This window comes from Camelus dromedarius, chromosome 24, assembly GCF_036321535.1.
Source record: "Camelus dromedarius isolate mCamDro1 chromosome 24, mCamDro1.pat, whole genome shotgun sequence".
Classification (NCBI taxonomy): Eukaryota; Metazoa; Chordata; class Mammalia; order Artiodactyla; family Camelidae; genus Camelus; species Camelus dromedarius.
In genome coordinates, this window is record NC_087459.1 from 15,414,057 (window position 1) to 15,438,761 (window position 24,705).

The 24,705-nt window shown below is 53.7% G+C and overlaps 2 protein-coding genes across 5 annotated transcripts in view; one reads left to right on the plus strand and one right to left on the minus strand.

Annotated features, from left to right (window-relative positions):
* VPS35L (VPS35 endosomal protein sorting factor like) overlaps positions 1 to 7,939 on the plus strand; it is a 109,093-nt gene extending 101,154 nt beyond the window's left edge. For both annotated transcript variants that reach the window (XM_031433114.2, XM_031433115.2), the window contains 3 exons: positions 632 to 750; positions 6,541 to 6,687; positions 7,372 to 7,939. In XM_031433114.2, the coding sequence (XP_031288974.2) occupies positions 632 to 750; positions 6,541 to 6,687; positions 7,372 to 7,470 (365 nt within the window). In that variant the 3' untranslated portion in view covers positions 7,471 to 7,939. The remainder of the gene's footprint in view (positions 1 to 631; positions 751 to 6,540; positions 6,688 to 7,371) is intronic.
* A 3,938-nt stretch (positions 7,940 to 11,877) lies between these two features.
* KNOP1 (lysine rich nucleolar protein 1) lies at positions 11,878 to 24,653 on the minus strand. 3 transcript variants are annotated; one of them, XM_031433117.2, is made up of 6 exons: positions 24,587 to 24,651; positions 23,929 to 24,003; positions 20,978 to 21,900; positions 18,121 to 18,189; positions 14,855 to 14,932; positions 11,878 to 12,614 (listed from the first exon to the last, which is right to left on the minus strand). In XM_031433117.2, exons 3-6 carry the CDS (start codon positions 21,896 to 21,898, stop codon positions 12,303 to 12,305), a joined length of 1,380 nt encoding a protein of 459 aa, XP_031288977.2. In that variant the 5' UTR covers positions 21,899 to 21,900; positions 23,929 to 24,003; positions 24,587 to 24,651; the 3' UTR covers positions 11,878 to 12,302. The 3 variants fall into 3 exon arrangements, with proteins under 3 accessions (XP_031288977.2, XP_031288976.2, XP_031288978.2); XM_031433116.2 differs by lacking the exon at positions 23,929 to 24,003 and having other exon boundaries at positions 24,587 to 24,653; XM_031433118.2 differs by lacking the exons at positions 23,929 to 24,003; positions 24,587 to 24,651 and adding an exon at positions 24,058 to 24,173.
* Between the last annotated feature and the right edge of the window lie 52 nt (positions 24,654 to 24,705).

Consider the following 24,705-nt stretch of genomic DNA (forward strand, 5'->3'; position numbering starts at 1 on the left):
GGGAGGTCAAACTCAGGCTGTCCTTGCAGGCTGATCTTTCTCTGGACAGCGGCTGTCACAGGAGGTGCCCAGGCAGAGAGTGGGGGACTTTTTGGTGAGAGGACTCAGGTTCACAAGAAAACACGGGGACCTTATGTTCCACCTGTGAGAGTTTTGAGGCTGAGTGATGGGGCAGGCAGCTGGGGGCTATGCTTAATAGCTTAGGCTTTGAAACGAACCTCCCAGTTTGGGAGCCTAGCTGGGACGGCCACCAAGCCTCAGTTTCCCCATCCATCATCCGTTGTGTGTGCTGGTTATGAAGGTTCTGCAGTAATGTATGTGGAGCACTGAGCCCAGCACCTGGTACACGGCTGCTCAGCATTGGCAGCTATTCTCATGGTCTCTGTGAAGCTTGTTGTCCCCTACTGGCTCAGGGGGGCACGACTTCCACCTCAGGTCTCTGGCTCAGACTGTCTAGAAGGCCAGGCATTTGCCCTGTGACTCCCTGAGGCCCCAAGCCCAGTGGGAAATTCTCGCCATTTCCACATGTCCTGTTGTGCGTTCCTGCCACCTGCTGACACCGCGTGCCATGTGGCTGCCTGTCCCTGGCCTCGGGCTTGGAATATCTCACTGCTCTGGTTTCTTCCATCAGTCGACTCCAACGACAGCCTCTATGGGGGAGACTCCAAGTTTCTGGCTGAAAACAACAAGCTGTGTGAGACGGTGATGGCTCAGATCCTGGAGCATCTGAAGACCCTGGCCAAGGACGAGGTAGGTGCCTCTGGCTCCCCGACCCTCGTCGCTCGCCCTGAAAGCAACTTCCCTGGGTGGTTGGACATTGGTTCGTGCTTCTGGGTAGACCATTCATTGAGGGCCCGGGGGCCTCTGGTCCCGCCGTGTTCTGCCTGCCTGGTGCCCCTGCTGCCCTTCTCGTCATTCAGGTCTCAGCTCAAGTGCCTCCTCAGAGTGGCCCTCCCTGACCCCGTGTCACGTGGCCACCGCCCTCCTGCAGAACCTCTGTGCTGTCCCTGTGATGCTCGGTGTGTTCACTTGTCAGTTGCCTGCCTCCCCCCGCAGAATGTAAGCTTCATGGGACCAGACCTCGAGGTGTGGTTCTTGGAGACCTGCCTGTGCCTGAGACAGGGTCTCTGGGGTCCTTCTGTCACTCACCATGGCATCCCCACCTCAGACAGCTTGACATACAGGCATGTGGGCTAAATAACGACCTCAGTCCTTTTAACACCCACGACAGCCCTGGGACGTAGGTGCTGTGTTCATTCTCCTTGGCTCAGAGAGGTTTCCAGAGCCCCCGGTTTCCTCTGGTCATGACAGAACACGGTCCCCACCCAGATGCCCCGGCCTGAACTCTTAACCGTCGCATTGCCCTCCTTAGTCAAGGCCTTGCCAGTTATCTTTTAAGAAGTGGCATGTGGCTATTGCCCCACCACGACGGTAAGTTACATTTTCCCAGCCTTTATTATGTGTGAGTCTAGCTTGGAGAACTTTCGTCTAATTCTCACAACTGTCCAGTGATCCTTCTACACTTTCCAGATGAGGACACGGAGTCCTGGAGTGGTACCTATGGAATATGGCCAAGGCGGTCTTCTAGAGCCCGTGCTTTCATCCACAGAGTATATTCTTTTATCAGATGTTGCATCTGCCTTTTCAGAGCAGTTTTTCCACATTCTCCATATGATCCATATAGAATATTCTCCATATTTTCCATATGGATGATTTCAGTATGATTCCGTATTATAGTACAACCTCAATAACTCCCTGATGCCCTTCCCCAGTCACTCCATTTTTGTAGCTTCAGCCCAAACACGTGGGTGACAGACAGATCCCAGAAGCCCTGTCTCAGGCTTGGCGGAGTTGGTCTTTCGGGCGTTGTGTTAAGGTTGATGCCTGTGGTGTCATCAAGGTGCGGAGGTTGGCAGGGACTCTGGAGTCAAAACTGGTGCCTGACCTTTCTCTGCATCCTTCCCCTGGTCAGCTGGTCTCGGACTTTCTGCCGCCACGTGCCCCACACCTCGCCCCCGGGTCTTGTCTTCACCACCCCGAGCTGTCTGCTTGCAGCTCCGAGCATTTCAGTTTTGTTATTCCCACCGAGCAAGAGGCAACCTGACAGCTCGTTCCTGATCTCATGTTGGCAGACTCCTGTTTCCTCTGACTGCCACTCACCCACCCACCAGTTGCCTTTCCCAAACCCAAGACAGATTCCGGACTGCTCGGTTTCCAGCCGCTTCCCAGCGCCCACTTCCTTCCCAAACCCAGAGTCTCTCTTTCCTAGGATTTGCTCCTATAACTCCCACCCCACCAAGCCCTTTGAAGATAAAATAAGATCAAACTGGATTTTTAATTTAGTTCTTATTTACTTCTAGGACTGTGTAGAATACCACTGTTACCCTTATCCCCTTCCCCACCCCACTCAAAACCAGAAGGATATTCTGTAGCTGCGGGTGCACACACACGTGACGTACATTTATGTCCTGGGTTCCTGTTCTCCCCAGACTATTCAAGCAAGTCCTGGAGAGAGTGGGATTTTTTCTGGACTCCATTCCCTAGTGGCCTCTGCCAAGGTCAGGGGCACTGCAGGAAGGTCCAGCCTTAAGGTTAGCAGTCCAGAAGGCAGAGGAAAAATACAGAACCACTGCCGCCCTGGGGGCCCCAAGTACCTGCTAGCACCCTCTCTAGGGAGGGAGGATGTGGGCGTGTCCCGCTGACCCTGGGGACCTGCTGGGTGCAGGGCTGCAGAACTCTGGGAAAGTTAGTGCCAGAGGGCACTGGCTGTGGGTGGAGGAGGCAGCATCAGAACCCATTTCTTCAGGAACTGGTTTATCAAACTGGTTAGTGTTAGAAGAGGTTAACTCCCCTTCTCCAACTGGAAGGCCTTTTTCGAATGCGTGTAAGCTTGGTCTCTGCGGTAGGTGGCTTTCGGGAGAGAGCCCTGTACCCTATAGTGGGGGTGGGTCCTTCACTGTCAGCTTGCACTGGTTACACTGACCGCGTGCCCTCTGCTCTCCCTGCTGTGGAGAATTCTTAGCCCCACCCCCCATCTTTACAACCGTGGGCTCTGGCTCCAGCTTCTTGCCTGGGGCCTCTGAGAACAGGGCAGTGTGTTTGACAAGATGTGCCCAAGAAACATGTGCCACGTGGCTTGAAAGTGCATTTCTTCACTCTGATGCAGCAGCTGGGTGTACTCAGGGGCGGCCGCCGACAGCATAAACGACCGTAGCCTGGGACCCCCAGGCCCACAGTAAAAATAGAGCCCAGAACCATATAATCTGGAACAATTTTATTTTCACATTGGCCTCTTTTTCTCTTGGGGGAGGAGGCGCTAATGGTGATAACAACTCTAAACAGAATTCTGAAAGAAGAGCAAGGCCGGAATGTTTCCGAAGAACATTTCAACTCACATAAATACCAGGGACACTCACTGAAAATGTCTGTCCGTATATGCACATTTATTAGGAAAAATATGGGTGGATGGAGCTGAAATGGAACATATCATCTTTCACTTTAACAACGCACTGTGAAACTGGGCACAGGGGCCTCAGGGGTGGGGTCCTCGAGGGCCCGGTGCTGGGAGACCTCCCTTTGCCTGGTAGGGAGCAAAGCTTCGCCCTGTGAAAACCCCGTGCTGGTGCCCGTGCTCAGGGTCTCATCTCTCAGCCCTGATCGCGGCCCTGCTTCCAGAATTGTCCTCTAAATCCACGAGAAGGAGCCAGCCCTGTTTTAATCACGAGCTTTATGAAGCCGTCTGGGTGTGGTGAAGCTGGGAACCATGCCAGACCCTTACAACTTCCTGGAAATGACAGTTCTCATGGGAAAAGGATGAAAAGAAGCTCTTTTCTATTTAAAGCCTCCCTGGAGTGAGGAGGGGGCTCGAGGCCCTGATTTGGTCCTCTTGTAATGTGTTCTTAGTTTTCCGGATCTTTGCACATTGGCGGCATGCTTTCTCATTCCCCAGACCCATCTCTAACAATTTCATCTCTAATGGGCTGTGTGCATTTAAAACACATTCGAATTGAGCTTGTAGGAAAAAATGCTGGAAAAGATACAGAATAATAAATAGCCAGTGAGCTATCGTCTCCCTTGTTTGACTTTCTGAAACTCTCTCCCGCTTCAGTGAAGTGTAGTTAAAGGGCCTCTCTCGGGGAGACTTTTCAAGTTGGATTTGAGAGAATTTTCTATTAGTGAGGACCTCTAGATCTGAGCAGAACACAGGGGGTCCTCCTGTTCCCCAGGCATCAGATGAGGGCCAGTTTAAAAGGCGAGCAGCACGGGCTGGAGCCCACTGGATGATGTCTGCCCAGGCTCCCAACTGGGACGGAGCTCACTGACCAGAGGAACCCAGAGCGGGCAGTTGCTAGCCAGTTAATGAGTCGGTGCCAGGTAGGTGCCACCTTCTCTCCCCGTGTCCGCCGGCTTGGGACTGGGCAGCTGGACCCCACTCCTTGACGGCCGTGCTGTTCAGTCGGCTCGGCTGCTTCTGCGACGTCACCTGGCCCGGGCTATTGCCGAGGCAGGCTCTTCAGTCACTCAGCCACCCTCACCCAGCTGCATCGGAAGTTGCTCCTGGGCAGCTCATTGTGCTGTTTCCTCCTCCACTGGAGGAGGGGCTACGTTGGCTTAGCAGTTAGCACAGTCTGCTACTCCGTGGGCTCCACACGGGGAAGGATGGTTGGATGATGGACAGTTGGTAGGTTGGTTGGGAAAAGTATGTATTGATCTAAACCACATCACACCATTCCTACTTCCCTGGGTGAAACTGTGCAGGTGCATTGGGCAGACCTCTTAGCCGCTTCAGAATTTGGATCCCTAATGTGATGCTCACCGTGGGTGTATGGCTAACCATGGGTCTATCTGATAAACTGGAGAGGGCCATGGGAGGCTGTGGGTGCCAGCACGGGCTCCAGAGTTGGATGGCTGGACCTCAGATCCTCCCTCCGCATTTGCTGGCTGTGGCCCCTGAGCAAGTGCCTGAAGCTTTCTGACCTTCGAGTGCCTTATCTGCAAAATGGGCGTGCTCTGGTTTCCTGTCACGGCTTTAAGTCTCCACAGACTTAAAATAGCCCTCATTTCTGATCTTACAGTCTGGCGGGTCAGAAGTTGTGATGGTTGGGCCAGTTTCTCTGCTGTGGGTTTCCCAAGGCCAAAATGAAGGTGCTGACCGGCTGACTCTTACCGGGAGGCACTGGGAAGAACCCACTTCCCAGGTCATGTGAGTCGGTAGACTTCAGTTCCCTGTAGTTTAGGACTGAGACCCTGTTTCCTTGCTGGCCGTTGGCTATGGGTGGTTCCTTGGCTCTCAGCTTCCTTCTTCCATCTTGAAAGCCAGCACTGGTGGGTCATGTCCTTCTCATGCTTCGAGTCTCTCTGGTTTCCCCTTCAGCCTCATCTTTCCTCGTCTGCTGCTTGCCTCTGTCTCCAGCCTGAGAAAGTTCTCTGCTTTTTAGGGCTCAAGTGATTGGATTGGGCCCACCCAGCTAATCCAGGATTATCTCCCTAAGGTCCATACCCTTAATTACACCTGTAATTAAGTCCCTTCACAGCAGCACCTGGATTAGTGTTTGAATAACCAGGGGCCAGGGATCCTGGAGGACAGCTCTAGAATCCTGCCTACCTACCAAGGGCTGCTGTGAAGATTCAGTGAGTCGTGTGAAGCACAGAGCATCATACCTGGCACTCTGTAAGGGCTCCCTGCCCGTTAGCTGCCAAGGAGCAAAGCAGATGCTCGAGGCTCCTGGCAGCCCTGATGTCTGCAGTGCCAGCCCAGAGCGCCCAGCAGGGATATCACAGGCCACACAGATGTGTGGTCTGACCTGGTCCCCTGTTAAGGCTCACCTGTTGGCTTGGACTGTCCCTGGTGCCTTTGTTTACCTCTGGGAGCTGGTAACCTTTCTCCTGGGCCTGTACCGTTTTGGAGGTTTTCCCTTTTTTGTCTTTGCCATGAAAAGCTGGGGTTCAGGTTTGTTCTACTCTTGACATTTTGGTTAGACTTTCCTTGTTTGAGTACCTTTCACATCAGATTATTTAGCAAGAGAGGAAAGATCTGGTGTTAGGAGTATAGAATGGTTCTCAAAAGCTGGGCATGGGCACCAAGCCTCGGGGACCATTAACATTGTTCATGGGGAGCTGGCTTTGGTCTTCATTACCAGCACCCAGAGGGCGGGAAGAGTGACTGAAATTTTGGGTGGCCTGAGGACACATCAGCCTTTCGGTTTTCACTTGTACTTGCATTAAAGCAAGAAGGCCCATCACTGCGGGGTTCAGTTTCATTCCTTGACCCCACGGAGCGCTGAGTCTCATGAGCGCATCACTGGCTTCTGCTTCCAGTCCACGGGAGATGCCCACGTGGGAGGCACAGAGCAGGGCTTCACTCTGTGAGCTGGTGTCACCTTAACTGTCCTACAGGCGAAGCAGCTGGGACTCGGGGAGGCTAAGCAGCTCACCCTCCAGAAGATCTGTAGTAGAGCTGGCCCTGGGACCCAGGGCCACGCCCACGCTGAACCGGGCCTGCGCCCCGGCGCCGGGAGTAACCTCCCTTTTCTGTTTCAGGCCCTGAAGCGCCAGAGCGCCTTGGGCCTCTCCTTCTTCAACAGCATCTTGGCCCACGGGGACCTGCGCAACAACAGGCTCAACCAGCTCTCCGTCAACCTGTGGCACCTGGCCCAGAGGCACGGCTGTGCAGACACCAGGACCATGGTGAGGCACTCGGGGTGGGGGGCCTCCCCAGGCACGGGTATCCTGGCCAGCGACACAAGCCCACAGGCCGGACACAGCTGGCCCCAACACGGCGTCAGGGCCTGGACATCAAACGGCCCCAGTCTGCCCTTCTAGAAAGGCGCCTGGCCCTACAAAGTACAGACGGCTTTCCATATCTGCAGGTCCCACATCCTCGGATTCAACCAACTGCAGATTAAAAATATTCAGGGGGAAAACAATTCTGGAAAGTTGCAAAAAGCAAATCCAGAATTTGCCATGTACCAGCGACTGTTTACATACCATTTACATTGTGTTAGGTATTGTAAGTAATCTAGAGGTGACTTCAACATACGGGAGGATGTATGTAGGTTATATGTAAATACTACACCATTATATATGAGAGATTGAGTAGCCTTGGAGTTTGGTATCAGTGGGGGGTCCTAGAACCAAGGGAGGACTGACAGTATTAAGAGTTAGTTCCCGCTGAATAAAAACCACACATACGGAAACATCAGTCATTCCTGGTGATTTTAAGAGCACGTTGTAATCTAAGGAGTCTCATTTAAAAACTGGTTTCTTCTGCCTTCTCTGCTAAGAAAGCATAAGCTGGTTTGTTGGAGCCTTGGGCCCCAAGGATAGAGAAGTACGAACAGAAAGGAGATGAGTCTTTCTCTTCGCTCCTAGGTGAAGACCCTGGAATACATCAAGAAGCGAAGCAAACAGCCAGACATGGGGCATCTGACCGAGCTGGCCCTCAGGCTTCCTCTGCAAACACGGACCTGACCCCAGGAGCCCTGGTGCCAAGTCCAGAAAGACCTGTTTTGCTTTTCTTTTCTTTCTTTTTTTTTTTTTTTTTATACACATGCAGACTGGTTTAAGCTCTGGCCTCTACCCAGATGATTCTGACAGTGAAGTGGGAACTGTCAGAGCATGCAAAGCCAATCCTGTTCACCCAGCACAGCGCCTGTTTCTTTGCGCAAGTGGCCTTCAGACTGGCCTTAAGGGAGAAACAGAAGAATGCAAGTAACATCTTTCTCTTCTGGAAGGTGTTTTTTAATTGGGAAAAGAACTCTGAAAAGCAATCCACTCTGAAAGAGCCACTGTGCCCACTCCCTCATTTGCTTTCTATCAAAAGCAGCTCTTGACTGGGTTCAGAATATGTTAGTGGATTAAAGGAAAAAGCAAGGTTAAATATGAGACTCCCCGTGACTGGAAAATACACTGTAACTGAATAAACCTCCTGAAGCAGTTATGTTCATGACTGTTCATTTAATTACTGCTGACTCTCATCCAGAAGACAGTGTATCTAAACATACTGCCTGGTTTGCTTTGCAGCCGTAATTCTAAACGGCATATGAGTCTGTCTACTTCCTTACCAGTCTGGGGGGATCTGATCCTTGTGTACCACTGACGAGCTTCCACTGGCAGTTTATTTTCAGTCAGTAAGAGCCTTAATATTGTTGGTGGTGACTCAGCCTAGAACCCCTTGCTCAGGAAATGCATGCAGGTTGTGAACTGGAAGTGCCCCTGAGCCGTCCTGCTTTTGGAAGTATACGCTGGACCTAGACTGCATTTCACCTCTCCTCTGCGAAACGCTCCATTACAGTTCACACGGTGACAGTGGCTAAAATAATTTTTTTACAAGTTACATAAACTCACATTTTAACTGAATAGGACCAAGCATATGCTATGGATTTTCTGGCCAGCTCAACAGTGAACCCCCCTTCCCACGCACCCCCATACAAGAATTCTGTTGAGAAAATGGCATTCGTCAAAGGACAGTGGGGACTGAAGGAGGCCCCTTGACTGAACAAAACACAGGCATTCAGAAAGCATGGGCGTTGCTCAAATATCCCCAAGGGGCCTTTATTTCACAAAGCTATTTCCATGAAAATGATTTCATATGCCACTTTTAATCTGATACTATTCAAATGAACAACTGGCAGGTTCACAAATGATGCACTTGCACTTCGTCATTTCTTCCACTTTGAGGCTGTCTGTGCCGGCGTCGGTGCCCAGGCCTGAGTCAGTGGGGTCTTAATGCCCTTCCATTAACCTGGACTTGGACCTTGACATCAGGTCAGGTCTACATTACAGCAAAGGAGCTTCTGAATCACCCGCCACCTGGCCAGGTGGAAGCTTAGATCTTCTACGCTCTTGTGTACTTTCCCCCAGCCCGTTCGTTACTCAGATAATTAGCCACGGCCTTCATGGGATGAAGTCTACTATCGTGAAGGATGATGGAACGATTTTTAAGTCCAAAAATTTTAGGAAATGAGGTAAAAATGAGGAAAACTTCTCATAAGACCTGTATTAGTTTTCTGTTGCTGCTTTAAATTACCACACACTTACTGGCTTAAAATGGCACGGTTTTAGCACCTTGCAGCCCTGCCACTCTGAAGTCCAAATGGTCTCAGTGGGCACACCTTCAAAGTGAAGGTGCTGGCTGGGCTGCGTCCCTTCTGGAGGCTCGGGGGAGACACAGTGTTCTCGCCTTTTCCAGCTTCCAGAGGACACCTGCATCCCTTGGCTGTGGCCCCTTCCTCCCGCTTCAAAACTACTGATAGCTGTGTTTCTTCCAAGTCTCTTCTTTTGTCTCCCTCTTTTAATCCTGGATTGCCTGGGTGGGCCCAGTCTAATCTTATTAAGGTCAACCGGTTAGCAACCGTAATTCCATCTGCTACCTTAAACTCCCTTTTGTTTTGTGGACCAGACTCACAGATTAGGACATGGACATCTTCGGGAGAAATTGTTACTCTGACCACAAGTCTGAACAGCCCTAAGTTTGTACAGCTGAACACACGATTTTTAAGGGGAGAACCGTGTCTACCTGGCAAATACTTCTGACAGGCCAGTCTAGTTGTGGAAAGGGGGCCTAGTGGGCTAAGGCAGGATGGCAGGAATCACCCCAAGGAATACAGTGGTTAAGAATCATGAGGTTTTGGGGGCAGCTGGATGAAGACAAGTATACAGATGGGAGGAGCTTGCATAGAGGAGGGGCAGTGAGAAATCCCCAAGGGAGAAACAGCCAACAAGTTTGAGAACAGGTCTGTTAAATATTGAGCTAAGACCTTGGCTCTGCTTAGATACCAGACCTCTCCCTCCCACTTCTCCCCGATTCTGAGTAAAAATCCAAAAACTGCCTTGCTCCAGTGGAGGTAGGCTGTGTTCTACACGGAGTCAACAGATGAAGAACATGGGAAATCACAGCAAAAAACCTTGCAGCTTACAGCGGGCTCTGGACATGGCAGGAGGGCCGGGGGTGACTCAAGCCAGTGTTGTTTAATTTACAAAAGGACAGAGGCCCAGTGAACATCAGCTCAGAGTGAACACTCTCAGGACTGCGGGCGGCTGCAGGGCAGGTCCTGCCTCCAAAGCCACAGTGGTCCGCACCCCCCAGGGCAGCCCAGACAAGGCCGAGCCCAAGCTGAGGACACCTGGCGTCTCGCTATCCCGGCTGCCCAACCTTCTCGCAGAGCCTGCTTCAGGAACAGACTTTAATAACCCTGCCCAAGCAAGCAGAATGCCTCAGCCAACGGTGACACTGAGCTAGAAAGTCGCATCCCATCACACAGAGACTGCTTCCCCTAAACAGCAAGAGGAGAAAGGCCTGACCCTCACGCCCGAATGAGAGCTGTCGCCGTGGGGGAGGCTGGAGGACAATCGCTCAGCCACTCTTAGAATCACCCAAGAGAAGGCTGAGCAGTCCCTCCTGATGAGCTGAGCAGGACCAGACTGTAGCGTGCTCCCCCGGCAAGATAAAAACGGCAAGAGAAGCAGTGGCTGGTTCCCATTTACACTAAGCAAGTTCCTCTGGTGCTGATCAAGACCGGGAGATGTATTCCCGTCACGACCGGAGGTGCCCTGAAGAGCTGACTCAGATGCAGAGCCTCGCTTTCTAGGCATTATTAGATGGCCGCTTCCATTGTGTCTCTTAGGGCTGAATCCTCGGAGGGCCAAGTTCACGTTCTGCGGGAGGCGGCCCCCTGGATCGCTGCTAACCCAGTGTGGAGGACTCTAGACCAGGCCAGTGCTTGGTGGTCAGGGCGCAGGCAGGCCTGCCTCACCACCGCCCCGTGGGGCAACAGTGCACCCATGCTGGCCTCGCCAGCATCCACACCTCAGTCCTTCCTGGCTGGGCCCTGAGTCTCCCTCCACGTGCCAGGGGCTGGCTCAGGAATAGGTATATGACCCACTGCTGGGCAATGAGTTATGACAAAAGGTCTCTTGAGGGGCTTCTGGAAGTCTCCTTGAACCGTAAGATTTTTCTTCCTCTTCTGGAATGAATGGTCTAGCGTACTGATATGATGCCTGGAATTGCTAGTCATTTTTCTACCAGCCTGATGAAGCCAGCACTGAGGACGGAGGAGCAGAGAGACAAAGAATGTTCCCTCATGAGGAGCTGAATCAATCCCTACAACAGACCCTCCTGCCACGTGAGAGGCTGAGTCCCTGGCTGTCTAGGCCGGCCTGAGACAGGACGCCTGTGGGGGCCGTTCAAGCCAAGTGACGTGAAAAAGGCCCAATCAGAACTTACACGGTGGGAAGCGCGATGCTGGGTGCATGGAGGTGGTGGCCACGTGTCGCTCAGGTCACGGAACCTGGAGCTCTGGGAGGCTGGCTGGACAGTCAAGCCTGGGAAACACTGTTCCCACTGCTTAGGAGGCAACATCCTGTCTTCCCCGCGTGTCCTGCCTCCGGGCACCTGACCTCCTCCACAGATGGCACCTGGGAGTCTCTTCCTTGTGACTGAAAAGAGTCCAATAAACAAATCCCTGGGAACGCATCTGTCACGGGTTCACGCGAAGGGCTAATGAGCTGCTATCTAAAATGCCTCGTTCACAGTCCTGCTGAAGGAAAAAGACTAAATCCAACCACAGCACAGGGAAGCAGGGCAAAAGGCAAGACTGGTTTAGAAATACTTCGAAGCTCAGCCACACCTGCCAGGTGGCAGTGCAGACACCTCTGTGCCTGTGGCTACTCCAAGAAGGGAAAGGAAAGCGAGCTTCCTTGCCCCCCTTTACATCAGCCCCACTTCCTGTTTGAGATTCCGACATGCAATAAGCTTGTTTCTCAAAAGACATTTTAAGCCCCAATGAGTATTCTGGGTGACATTCTCGAGAGGGGACATTCAGAATACTGAATAGTGGCGCAGGACTTGGGGCACAAAAGTACTTGGCACTTAACTGGTTGGGTGACCCCAGGCAACTTTATTACTTCCTCCCTGAACCTCGGTTTCCTCATCTATAAGATGGGGATGATAATAGCACCTGTTTCATAGTTATGAAGATTAAATACATTAATGCAAGGGAGACACTTCACTATGTGCCTGGCACACACTCAGCACTCGACAAACGTTAGCTATTCCTACGTACACACACCGCAGGACGAACGGATGGAACGCTTCACACAGCACACAGGCGGTTTAGCCCCTCACACGATCTCCTGGCTCCTGAAACCTGAGCTGCCCTCACCCCAGTCTGTCCAGGCGCGACAACATAGTTGCCCTTAATCTCTGCAGGAGTTCGATTCCAGACAACTGTCCTGTGGCTTTCATCTGCATAACACAACAATAAAAGCAACTGTGGCTGTTCTGGGGGACAGGGCAGTAGCGTTTAATCTTCAAACTTGATTGACTTGGACGCGTTCCTGTCAATGTAGAAGACCTTGCCCGGGGCAGGGGCGAAGCCGAGGCCTGCCCCGCGGCTGGCCTTCCAGCTCAGGGCCCGGTCGTAGTCCTGCTGCAGGTTCTGCTGCAGGGTGTCGGCCGCCTTCTTGCTCAGAGCCATGTTGGGCCTTCTGGTCGTGCTGGGGGGGCGACTGAATGAAGGGGACAGATTTTTAAAGCCCCCCATGAGTTTGAGAAATTTCAGTTTCTGTTCCTCGTTTGCAAAACCAGCAGTATCCCATTGGCCAAACTGAGTTCCCTGTGGTGAGAGGAAACAGGTGGTCACTTTCCGGGGTTCCAAAGCCCTTTCCCTTCCCCGACCCCCAGCTGCACCGGGGAGGGGCCAGACGCCCAAGCCCTCCCAGAGCAGCAGGCCCAGCGACCGTCCTGACCCCAACCACAGCCCTCGGAGCAGCACCGCTGGGCCCACCTCACTGACGAGGAAACGGTGGTCTGCGGCTAACCGGGGGCACTTCTAACCCTGCTGGAACTCCATCTCGGGCCTGGCCCACACCAGGGCTGCCTGTCTGCTGACTCCTCCCCCAAGTTCGTGGCAGACTGTCACCTCACCAGGTGGAGGAGGGCAGGTGCTTCTCACAGCAGCTTGGCTGTTACGGCAGGAAGGGAGTGGAGGCCCCGAGAGGTAAAGGGTCACACAAGTTGCAGGCTGAGCCAGCCCAGGAACTTGGGGGTTCCACTTCCTTTCCAGGGCACTCTACAACCCAGGGCACACATCTCCCGTGTTCAAAAAAATGCAAGACAGCCTCTCAGGGCTGTGGCCTAAGAGCAGACCCCTTCCCCCCCAGGTCTGGGCAGAAGCAAGAAACCCAGCTCCCCTTGAAGACTACAGCTTTGAAGACTCAGAATCAAGCCCCGTGTGTGTGGCCCTGGTCAAGTTACCTAACCTCTCTGAGCCTCAATGTCCTCATCTATGAAACGGGGGTGCAACACCCCCGACAGGGCCTCAGTGAGGCTCAAATCAGGGTCTGTACCGACACCCAGAGCACGATGCTTGGCTCAGCTGAAGCGGAGAACTGTGGTTCCCCCCCTGCACCCCACTGCTGACCCATGCTGCCTGGGGACTTTCTGCTTGTTTCTAGGTCAGCTTTGGGAGAATAAAGACCAGTCGCTACTACCACTGCCTGGAGTGAACCGGTGACAATTCTTCCAGCTTCACAGTGGCCCAGATAACAGGCATACTGGCAGCGGCCCAGGCCTGCAGTTTCTAGAATGAGAGGCCACCTGAGACAGCCCCACACTGGGCCTGAGGAGAGCACCGCCAGGGGCTGGCTGCTCAGTGAGCCAGCACTTCGGAGGGCTGCTGACCCCTTAGAGGGACCCTCAGCCAGTCCGGAATCCCCACCGCGTGACTCAGCAGTCAAGGGGCCCCAGGCCCCAGGAGGCAGTGCCACCTAAAGCATCCCCAGAGGACGGATCCCAGCCTCCAGCCCAGGGATGGCCCTCCTGTTCCCAGGCTCCCCGCAGGGGTAGCCTCTGGGCCAGTGCTCTGCAGGACCGGCCCTGTTTCCTGCCTTCCTCACTGAATCAGGGAGTCCCATCAGCTCTGCTCAGCTCAAGAGGATGGAGAGAAAGGAGACCCCAGAGGGGTAACACATAACCAGGCCCACCCCCAACTCCATGGGGCCAGCGTGCACGTCCCGTTGTACTGATGTGGAAAATGAAGCCCAGAGAGGGGAAGGTACTCACCAGGAGTCTCAAACTGGAAAGTGGAAACTAGAAAACTAGAAAGCCAGGAACTGATCTCAGGTCTTCTGGTCCAAATTAACTGCTCTTTCCTGTGTTATGCTGTGGAGGCTTCACACAGTGCAAGGCTTCCCATCACCTGGGCCCTCTCTCCCAAATCCAATCTATGCTAGGCGGTGAAGCTGCTCTCCCCTCCGCCCCACCCCCGGCCTCAGGCCTGCAGGCTGGGCCTCCCACCCCAGCCTTCAACCTCTCCCACATCGACGCCCTCCAGCAGTGCCCACGTTATAGCCCCGGCCCCGTGGCCCACCGCCCCCCTCGACCCTCTCTTCAGCCTGGCCTTGTGGTGCCCATGCTGTACACCACCCCCAACCAGCCCCATCTCCTAGGGCCCGCCTGGCTTGGAAACCTCCCATTCCAGCTGGCCCTTGAAGCCAGGCCTGAGAGAGGCCTGCCACAGCCCCCTCTCACTCTGCCTCCTACCCGGCCCCAGCAGCCTTCTGAGGGCACCAGCCATTGCTGGACAGCTCATCATCAGCGTCCCTGGCGACTAATGCCTAGGCCACCCTGCCCGTCCAGAGCCAGAGACAAACGTCCAGGCTGCTTATCTCGCGCGGCCAGCTCTCTGGGAGGAAGGGAGTCAGCTCAGGACAAGCTCTGCAGCAGAGGGAGCCAGCTGGTGGGCTGGGGCTACCTCGGGCCGGATGATGTCCCTGTGCTGAGCCCCTCCGGCCGCAGGGAGAGGAGGGGCCGGGAGGCTGAAGCACCACTCCCGGAGCCCAGCAGCACACTTACTGTCCACTTCTTGGTGTCAGAAGCTTCTGTTTTGCCTGACTCACGATCGATCTCTTCTTGCAAGGCCTTTCGCCTCACCTGAGCAAGTGAAAGGAAAGCAAAGAGGGAAATGACAGGCGTTTTCCTCTGAGCTTCTAACCCAGGACAGAGACAGGGCGGGGCGTGGGGTGGGAGCAGCTTTACTCTGCTGCAAAAATACCCTCTAAGCATCCTTGACCTAAAGCACGCAGGCCTCATTCATCCTTGTTTTTCATTCCTTAGGAATGAACCTTCCCAGACACTGAAGTTTATCCACCTTCAGCATTAGAACTCTTTTTGTTTCTAACAGCCATTTTGGGTGGCAACTTTCCCAAAACACACTGCCCGAAGCCCTGCCTGCACAGAGGGTGCTGGGGTTAACTTTCTTGCTGACCGCATCATTTTCTAGAAAGAACACAGGCTGTGGTCTGAATAGTCTGAATCCTAGCACTGCCATTAACTAGTTGTGTGACCTTTGGTAAGTCACTTCATCTTTCTGTACTGTTCTGTTTATCTGCAAACAGATGGAAACATCAGGTAAGCTGGAGGATAAAGAGGAGACAGAGAACGGTGCTTTACAATAAGACACTGATAACAAGAATCATATTATATATATAAATATAACGTTATCATCCCCAGTCCCAGCACAGAGCTCCAAAAACCTTTGGAATTCCCTAAGTGCAGAGAGGAGCACGGTGTCTTTTGTTATGTTAATGAGGTGACTTTCAGAGGCAACTTTAAGATGGGGGCTGCAGGCCAGGAGGACCAACCATGTGACCGGAGGGTTGGAACACTCAGAACTATCCCCCTGACCTCTGGGGACAGGAGACAGCTGGAGGTTGAGCCTCCCACCAAATAGCCAGGGATTTAGTCAGTCGTGTCTAGGTAACGAGACCTCCATGAAAACCCACAAGGACGGGATTCAGAGAGTTTCTGGGTTGGTGACACTGGAGGTTTGGGGAGGGTGGAGCTCTCAGAGAGCACATGGAAGCTCCAAGCACCCTCTCACACACCCTGCCCTGTGCATCGCTTCCATCTGGCTGTCCCTGAGTAAGATCCTTTTATAATAAAGCCGAAACTAGTGAGTAATAGGTTTCTCTGAGTTCTGCGAGCCGCTCTAGCAAACTGACTGAACTGAGGAGGCCTTTGGAACCTCTGATCTATAACTGGTTGATCAGAAGCAGAGATGACAACCTGGCTTGGGACTGATATCTGCAGCAGGGGGTGGGAGTTGGGGGCAGTCTGATGGAACTGAGCCCTTCACCTGAGGGGTCTGACAGTGTCACACTGAGCTGAACTGTAGGACACACAGCTGGGGTCAGAGAATTACTTGGTGTGGGAGAACCCGGCCCCATGTTAAACTGCTGCGTGCAGAACGCAGAGCCTGAGGTGGCCCCGGCACACAGGAGGCACACCTCATACGCTGTAGCTAGTGTGGCTCAGCCCACAGTCAGCGCACCGATGACCCTGCTGTTCAACACGGAAGCTTCCAGGGCCTTATCCTTCCTCCCAAGGGCTCAGGTGTAACTTCAGCTGTCCCTTTGGTGGCCCTGCCCCCTCTTGTCCAATCTGCCACGGGCAGCCAAACGAGGTGGGCATTTATCGAGTTCAAAAGTACGTAAAACAACTCCAAGAGACAGCTGCAGGCATGAGAGCGAGAACGGTGGCGTATTCCCACATGGGGTCCCACTGCCCGCGCGGAACGTACGGGTGTACGCTTACTGGAGCCGACAGTTCACCGGCTAAATGACAGAAGTTAAAGGAGCAGTGTATACAGCAGGGCTGAACAGTGCTTTACAATCACACAGATGTGCAGTTACAAAGGGAAGGTTCGGAAGAGTGCAACAACAAAGGGTGTGCAGCGATCACCATTCGGGGCAGGATCTTAGGTTGCTTTCTTCCGCTCAATGTTTTACCATAGTGAACTTTAATTACTTACGGAAAAAAGAGAGGGAGAAGTGGGACAGAAAATTTCACTCACACTGAGATAATCTGTCACCCGAAATGGTTAGAAGTTTTCTTGAAAACCCTAAAGTGTTTAATAGGCACAAATACATAAGAAGCAGAGAGGTGGTTGGTGGGCCCTGCCCGCATGATGTGCACAGGCCAGGCATTGTGCTGTGACCCGAGTGGCCAAGGACACCTGGAGAAGGAGCTGAGGGGAGGGGCTGGGCCTGGAGTTGAGGCCCCACCTCCGTTCTTTCTGCATGGCCCCCGCGGGGTCCTGCAGCCCTGGTCCTGGCAAGCCACAGGACTAGGACCTGCAGGGGAGCTCTCGTTTCTGGGGGGGGGGGGGGGGGCGTGCTCTGTGCCAGGCCAGGACTAGGCTCTGTCAGCATCATCCTACTGGTCCTCACGGCCCCTCTGTGACACCCCCTCCTCCAGGGAGAGGGTCCCCAACTCCCCAAAGGCATCAGGTATGGAGGTAACGTGGCACCTTGTAGGGCTCCCTCCTCACACTCGGCTCACTTGTAAGCACTCGCTCTGTTTCTCTTTCTCTCCTGGAGGAGCAGGGCCACGACACAGGGGCTGTCTCCATGTCACACCCTGCTGCTTCTCTCCAGCAATCACTTGCTGACACAGCGTGAGGACGCAGGCAGGTTAACAGCTGCCACTTACTAAGCACAGGTCTCAGGTAGGCCCCTGCTGAGTGCCTCCCAAACCCGGCCTCGCGTGACCTTCACAGCCACCGATATGAGGGTCGGGACGTTAGTGACTGCCAAAGGTCAGTCCAAGGCCACACCTATGTGGTTACTATGCTGTCCTGACAGGCCTTGGGCTCCAGGAACATAAAAATATCCTAATTCCAGAAAGTCCAGCCCCCATACAGGATCTGGGCACAACAGAAGCAGAAGCTTGTCCACAATAGAACAACTTCTCCAAACGTTCCTCAGTCGAGGCCAGGGGGTGGTAACGCGGGGGCCTGGCTGAGCACGTGTTCCCCGCTCTACTGCAGCTCCCCAGGACACGTCCCCTTCTCCTCCTGCAGGGGTGACCGGGAGGAATGCCTCACCTGGGATTCTGAATGACCAGATGGCCCCTCAGCCAAAGCTATGGCAGCGAAGGGGTCTCCCAGCATGAAGCAGGGGAGGCCATGAGCTCCTGTCCAGCGGAGGTGTGCCAGAGGCTGGCCTGGTGGCCTCTGGACTCCCTGACACCTCTGGGCCCAGGACCTCGTGGCCTGGCAGGAGGCGAGAGCGAGTCTGGGGTAGGAAGACACACGGGAAGGGGTGAGGACCGGGCCGTACCTGGTCTATGTGTGTCTCGTCCATGTTGCCTTTCTTTTCCAACACCACCTCTAAGTCTGTGTCGGGCTCCTGCACGAGAGGGCAGAGTGAGTCAAGTGGACCACGGCCTCTGGCTCAGCATCCCAGCCGGGTGCGATCACGGGAGCCCAGAGAAGACGGGAGACCGCAGCCCTACCCCAACCCCCACCACCCACAGAACCCCTGACAGCCCTTCTCTTCCACAGTTCTCCCCCACAGTTCTCCCCGACTCTCCCCTCGACCATGGCACTGACTCATTTGACAGATGAAGATACTAGGGCTCAGAGAAGCGAAGTGGCTACCACGAGGTCACCCCTACAGCTCAGGGTCAGGGCCAACACTAACCCAGGCCTGGAGCACAACCCTTCCTGCCAGATGTCACCTCACTTCCCAGGGTAACATCAAATCAGCAAGAGGAGAGAGGCTAAGGTCCCCACCGATGCCGGGAGGCGGGCTGGCAGGGGCCAGAGAAGGCAGAGGTGGGGGCCCTGCAGCAAACCCAAACTTCCCCCGTTCTCTCCTTCCTACTCCCCCTGCACCCCCACGTCCTGGCCGGCGCCTTCTCTGCTGCCTGACTCCTGCTTCCCCACCCCCCACGCAGCTCGATCCCACACAGCACCTCGGGTCCACCTTCAACTTACCTGATGTTCTGTGTCAATCATATCTCAACTAAAAAGTATTAATATAACAAACTCAAGAGCATCACATCACCCCATTCCCCCAAAACCTTTAGGGGCTCCCATCTTGTTTACATGACAATCTGGCTCTGCTGCCCCAGCCTCTTTGCCCCCCCAGGGCCTTTGCACCTGCCACTCCCTCTGCACAGATGGCCCAGCCTTTATAGGTCTCAGCTCCCCCGCAGTCCTTGCCAGGCCTGCCCTGACCACGCTCACACAGACCACACTCTCTCAGTGGCCTCAGCCCCTGTGGGACCCGCGGACAGCAAGACCTTGGGTGGGCCACTCTCCCCAGTCCTTCAGCAGCGACATCCACCACATGTCCTGCATCCTCACTTCAGCTGTGCTCTGCCTGGCACCCAGCGTCACATGTGATGAGCCCAGGATGGCTCTGTTCACTCATATCATGTGCTGGGACCCTGAAGATGCGTGGCACGTCCTGACTCCATTGGCTGTGCTGGGGAACAGAGTCCCCATCACGGGAGACACTGAGCAGAGGGACTAACTACCTTTCACTGGGCTCCTGGGAGAAGGGATTTTAGATTCTGATGGGGGTTGGGCTGCAAGCCTCTGGGGTTCCTCCTGGCCCCGAGAGTGTGTGAATAAAGGAAGCGACCAGTGAAACCTAGTCTCCTGGACCAGGGCAAAGCTGGAGAAATCCAGGAACCAGAACCATCTCCTGCGGGCTCCAACATGGAGGCTGCCCCCGCCTCCCCAACCCCATGTGGCCGAGCTGAGCGTGCGCCACCCTGTGACTCAGCTCAGGGGCTCATCCTTCAGTTGGCGCTGTTAACAGAGCCGTCGACTCTCGGCCAGGCCCGCCCCCTCATGGCAGCCATGACTCTTACTTGAGACCACAGGCCCGCAGCCGGTCTGAGGTCGCCCTGGTTGGTGCAGAGCTGCGAGGAGAACCCAGGGCTTGTTCGAATATAAAACAGTCATTCCTCTGGCCCTAATGATACCGGCGTCTACGCGAGTTTACACGGGGGCTCCCGAGAAAGGAGAAAACCCCAAGTTCAGAAGCCACACTGGGTCTGAAGCCCAGTCCTGTCCCTTACCAGGTGACCTCTTTTGAGCCTCGGTTTCCTTGTCTGTTCAGTGGGGATAACCACAGCAGCGACCCCGTCAGATCAGAGGTAGGATTAAGCGGGTCACTACGAGCCCAGTGCCGAGCACACAGTAAGTGCTCGTGAAAGGCCAGCTCTGCTGGGAGTGGAATGGCGGGCCGGCACACACTGAGGACAGGAGCGGCGGCCTGGCCCTGGCGGTGGTACAGACAGGGGAGACGGGGGGGGGGGGCTGTGGGGTCCCTGTGCTCTGCCCCCCCCACCCAGGACAGAGACCACATCTGCTGCCTTCACAGGCTGTCATCCCTTCCCTTCCTCCTGGTAATAGGACCCTGGTTTTCCTCTCAGAAACTGCCTTCCCTGGTTAGAGACAGTGGGATTCAGGTGGGACTGCTACCCTCAGCCCCTCCCCACAGGCCTCAGATCAGGACTTCTGGCTTGTGTGACCCAGTCGAGATCTGGGAGAGCAGTGCTGAGACTTTTCCTGTAATCGTTTTGGAGGGCTGTCCTCCCTTTGCGGGTGGCTTAACGATCATGATGAAAGCCTGGAGCTGCTGGGACCATCCTGTCATGGGTTTGGGGTGGGGAGGAGCCTGTCTAAGATTAAAACCAGCATAGAAAAATACAAATCCCAGAGATGGGGAAAGCCACACAGGCATCTCCTGCGATCCAAATCTATTCCTAAATTGTGTATACAGAGCTCAGAAAGTAAGCTCAGATAGCTATGGACACCATGCTATCTCAAACTATTTGGTTTCTGAGTTTTGGACAGCAAGTGGCAAGTTTAGAGAGGGAAGGATCTACCTGAGAAACTTATCCCAATTTATCTAGCTGTTGCGCGCACATAGAGAGGACTTGGGTAGAATTCTGATAGCAAGGGATACCTGTATTATTGAGACTATTACACAAGCACCTGGATCCAGCCATACCTGAAGCTAGACAGCTTTTAACTTTTCTAGTTACATGTGTCATTAAATCCCCTTCCTGACTGAAGTCAGTTTAATCAGGGTTGAGGGCCTGTGTGTGCACACACACACTCCCAACTTCCACCCTTATTCTTCCCAAAAAAAAGTCCACTTTTGAAGGACAGCATACCTCCTCCCAAGGTTCTGCTGCTGCTCTGCTCTCCTGCTTCTTCTTCTTCTTCTTCTTCTTCTTCCTCTTCAAAATTGACTCCTCAATGCCTGTGTGTTCTGCTTTTTTCTTGGACTTCATTTTCTTCTTTGCAGGGGTCCTGGGGCCATCTCCTAGAGGGATGTATTCTGGAGCCTCGACTTTGATTGGCTTCTTTTTACTTCTTTTCCTAGAGCTGCTCTCCACAGACATGGAGAGCTTGGGGTGTCCCAGGGGGGTATCTCCCTCTTGATGGATTTTCTTTTTCTTCTTCATCTTCATGCTGTGTTCCTTGGAGCTCCCCTGCTTCCGTTTCTGCCCCGAGGCTGCCTGCTCCTCACCATCCTTCACTACTGAGCAAGTGTAGGGAGCATCCCCAGCCTCACAGCACCAAGGGTCCCTGGCTGAGATGGCTGTGGTTTCCTGACCCTTTTTCTCCTTCTTTTGTTTTTTGAGCTTCTTGCCAACTCTGGTCACCTCGTCACCTTGCCTGGGTTCTGGGGAGGTCTTCACCCTCAAGCCAGGGGACAAGGACTTCCTCTTTCCTTTTTTCTTCTCCCCACTGAGCTCGGATGGACCAAGCACCTGCTTCCCGGGGCTGGGCGACATTTCAGTCTGTCCAGCCCGTGATGTGGTCTCAGGTTCTAGGGGCTCTCCGCAGCCAGTGCTGTGACCCTTCTTTTTTTTCTTCTTTTTCTTTACTAAAGGCATTTCGGGTGCCGGCCCTTGGACCACATTCTTCGAGGGTGATGTGACTCTTGTGGGACAAACCTCAGCAGAATAAGTGTCACTGTTTAAAGCTGAGTATTGAGTCTCTGGTTCTTTGACTGCCTTCCTTTTCTTCTTCTTCTTTTTCTCTGGGAGCCCAAGGCCCAGGTCTCCTTTCTGGGTCTTAGTGATCATTCCTTAAAAAAAAAAAAAAGTCCAAGTTACCCTACACCCTGAGTACATTTCAACTCGATATTGCTAAGAGTCACGTTTCTTCCAGTGGATGGTCAAAAACACTAGGGGCTGGGAACATGGGCATGATCCCTGGGGAGCAAAGCAGGAATAGGATCGAGGAACTAGAATGGACTTTAAATTCTGGCAGCCCCAGGTTCAAAGCCAAGCTGCTCTCTCACCTTAAGCTAATCACCTACTCTCCCTGGGTCTTAACTTTCCCATCTGAAACTGGGGGGAGAGAACACTCCCTTCCCCCAAAAGGCTGTTGGAAAGAATAAACGATAATCTATGGGAAGTGCCTGGGACACTGTTGATTCCCTTTCCTAACCTTCTTCCTTAAACCTCTAAAGCCTAGTCAGCGATTCAACAGAAATGTACCACTGCCTACCCCGTGCCAGCCACCGAGGCCTCACCCTGCCCTCGGGGGCTCACCTTCTATAGGATGAAGGGGACAGAAATCTTGAGACAGCTCTTCTTGCTGAGTCCCACCAGAGGCAGGAAATGTGCCACAGTTAACCCATTACCTTGGTTCATTCTAAGCAGCTCCTCTGCCTTGTGTCTGGAAATTAATTCCCTTGGCCTGCACCCAAGATGATTTACTCTCCTAACTACCTTCTCATGTGGCTAGACAGGAGAGCAGCAGCGAGGCACGGTGAGGAGCCCCAGCAAGGGCTGAGAACACCTGGGTTCAAATGGGGACTCACATACTCTTGCCACATGGTGCTGGCTTCTCCAGGCCCCAGTTTCCCCATCTATAAAAGAGGGACTGAATCAGACCACAGCACAGGCTGGCAGGGCAGGGGGGTGGCGTAGGCGGCCACATCCAGCCTAAAGGCATGTTTCACTGTTTTTAAATTTTCAAATTAATCGCCAACATTTAATGATTGGAAATGATACAAAGCAACCCAGAATGCCCAGGCTTTTGGAGGTGGGTAGAGAGGCGGGGGCATGTCAAGGAGGCACCTATGAAAAGGGGCTGGGCCCTCAAGTATACATCAGCTTCTGGCTGGACCACATCTCTCACTCGTCACCAGCCCAGTTCCTGATCCTTAAAACTAGATGACACGCAGCCACTCAGGGAATCCAGAAACCAATGTCCACTCACAGGTTTGGACAGAGGGGGGAAAGGACAAGAGCTTCGTCCTGCAGCTTTCCTCAGCCTCAAAGCCCAGAGGGTCCACACTGGATCTACCTTGCTCTTAGCTCCTTCAACAAGCCAGGCCAGGCCTGAAGTATAGTTCAAGTTCACTCATAACTCACCCCAGGAGGACCTAGAGGATCAACAGAACATCCTCTCATTTACTCCTGTCTTGTTTTCTACTGTATTCCTGGGGCCTAGCTCTGCACTCAACACATAGCAGGTGCTCAATAAATATTCACTGAATGAAGGAATGAATGCTAGAGATACAGAGATGAACAAAATAAAACACCTGCCATCAAGAAGCAGGCAGGTGTGGGTGGGAAAGAGGTGTGTTAACGATGATACAAAGGATCACAGCAAGCACAGTGGTGAGGTCCAAGTAACAGAGGTCATCTCATCGGGCCTATCAGTTGTCAGGAAACTTTCTGAAGAACATATTTCCAGCTTGGGCAGCTGCAGGATGATGGTGCTAATCCCTAGGACAAAGGAACTGAAGGTGGGGAGGTTGGGGGGCTGGAGGAGACAAGCCGGTTGGAAGAGATGCCTTGAGATAGCCAAGGGGAGATGCCGCGGTGGACAGGTGGATGTATGTATCAGTCTAAGGTTCAAAGCTGACATAAATTTAGGAATATATGGATGGTAAGCCTTAAATAGAATGAGCCTGAAACAGAACAGTAGGGAAGACTAACATTTAAATGGGTGGGCATAAGAAGAGGGGCTTGCAAAGGAGGGGGAGAAGGTGCAAACCTGGAGAAGGGTGAGTCAAAGGTGCCAAGAGGGCCTCAGATGAAGGAATGGTCGAGATGGAATAATAACAAAGAAGCCAAGGAGAGGCTGTCAACTTAATCACCTTCTCTCCCTATTTCTGCGGTTCAGAACACTGTAGCATCCTCCTCTTGAGCACTGAATATCCTCCTCTTCAACCCTGCAACCCAAAAGTATTCATTCCTTCAAGAAGGGAAGAGGAAATGAACCTTACAGTATGTCTCCTGTGAACGCAAATGCTTTCTCCAAAAGCACTTTTAAATTCTTGGCGGTAGCTTCGCTAGGTTACCAAGGCTGTGAATAACCCATTACACAGACGTGCAAACTGAGCCCACAGGACTTTAATTTTCTTGCCCTGGGTCCCAAAGTCAGCAAGGGGCAAAACAAAGATTCGAAATCACACCGCAGAACTTCGGAGCCTGTGCTCCTGCATAATGGCACCAACACCCTACTTCCACTGCAGGAAGCAAGGGAGCCAGGAGGCGAGATTGCTGCTCCCTCAAAGTTTCGGCCGCGCAAAATCTTCCGCACAACCGCACACGGAGGGTTTCAGGCCCAGCTCCAAGGCGGGGGAACTTCCTGGAGGCGGCGGTCTCAGGCCTGGACGAGTGCACGCCGGCTACCGGAGGGATGTGGACCTGGAAGTGTAGGTCGCCCTCCGGTCCCGTGGCTCGCGCGCAAGTCCCCACGCCCAGTGTCCAGCCCCCTCGCCGCCCCGGCGGCGTCGCGCCCTCTGCACTCACCCGTAGGCCAAACTTCCCCGCCTCCACGTGAGAGCCCGCTCCGCCGTGACCCGGAAGTCAGCCTCGACTCGCTGGCCCGCCCCTGCGAGACGCAGCTCCTTCCGGGTCGCGGCCGTGCG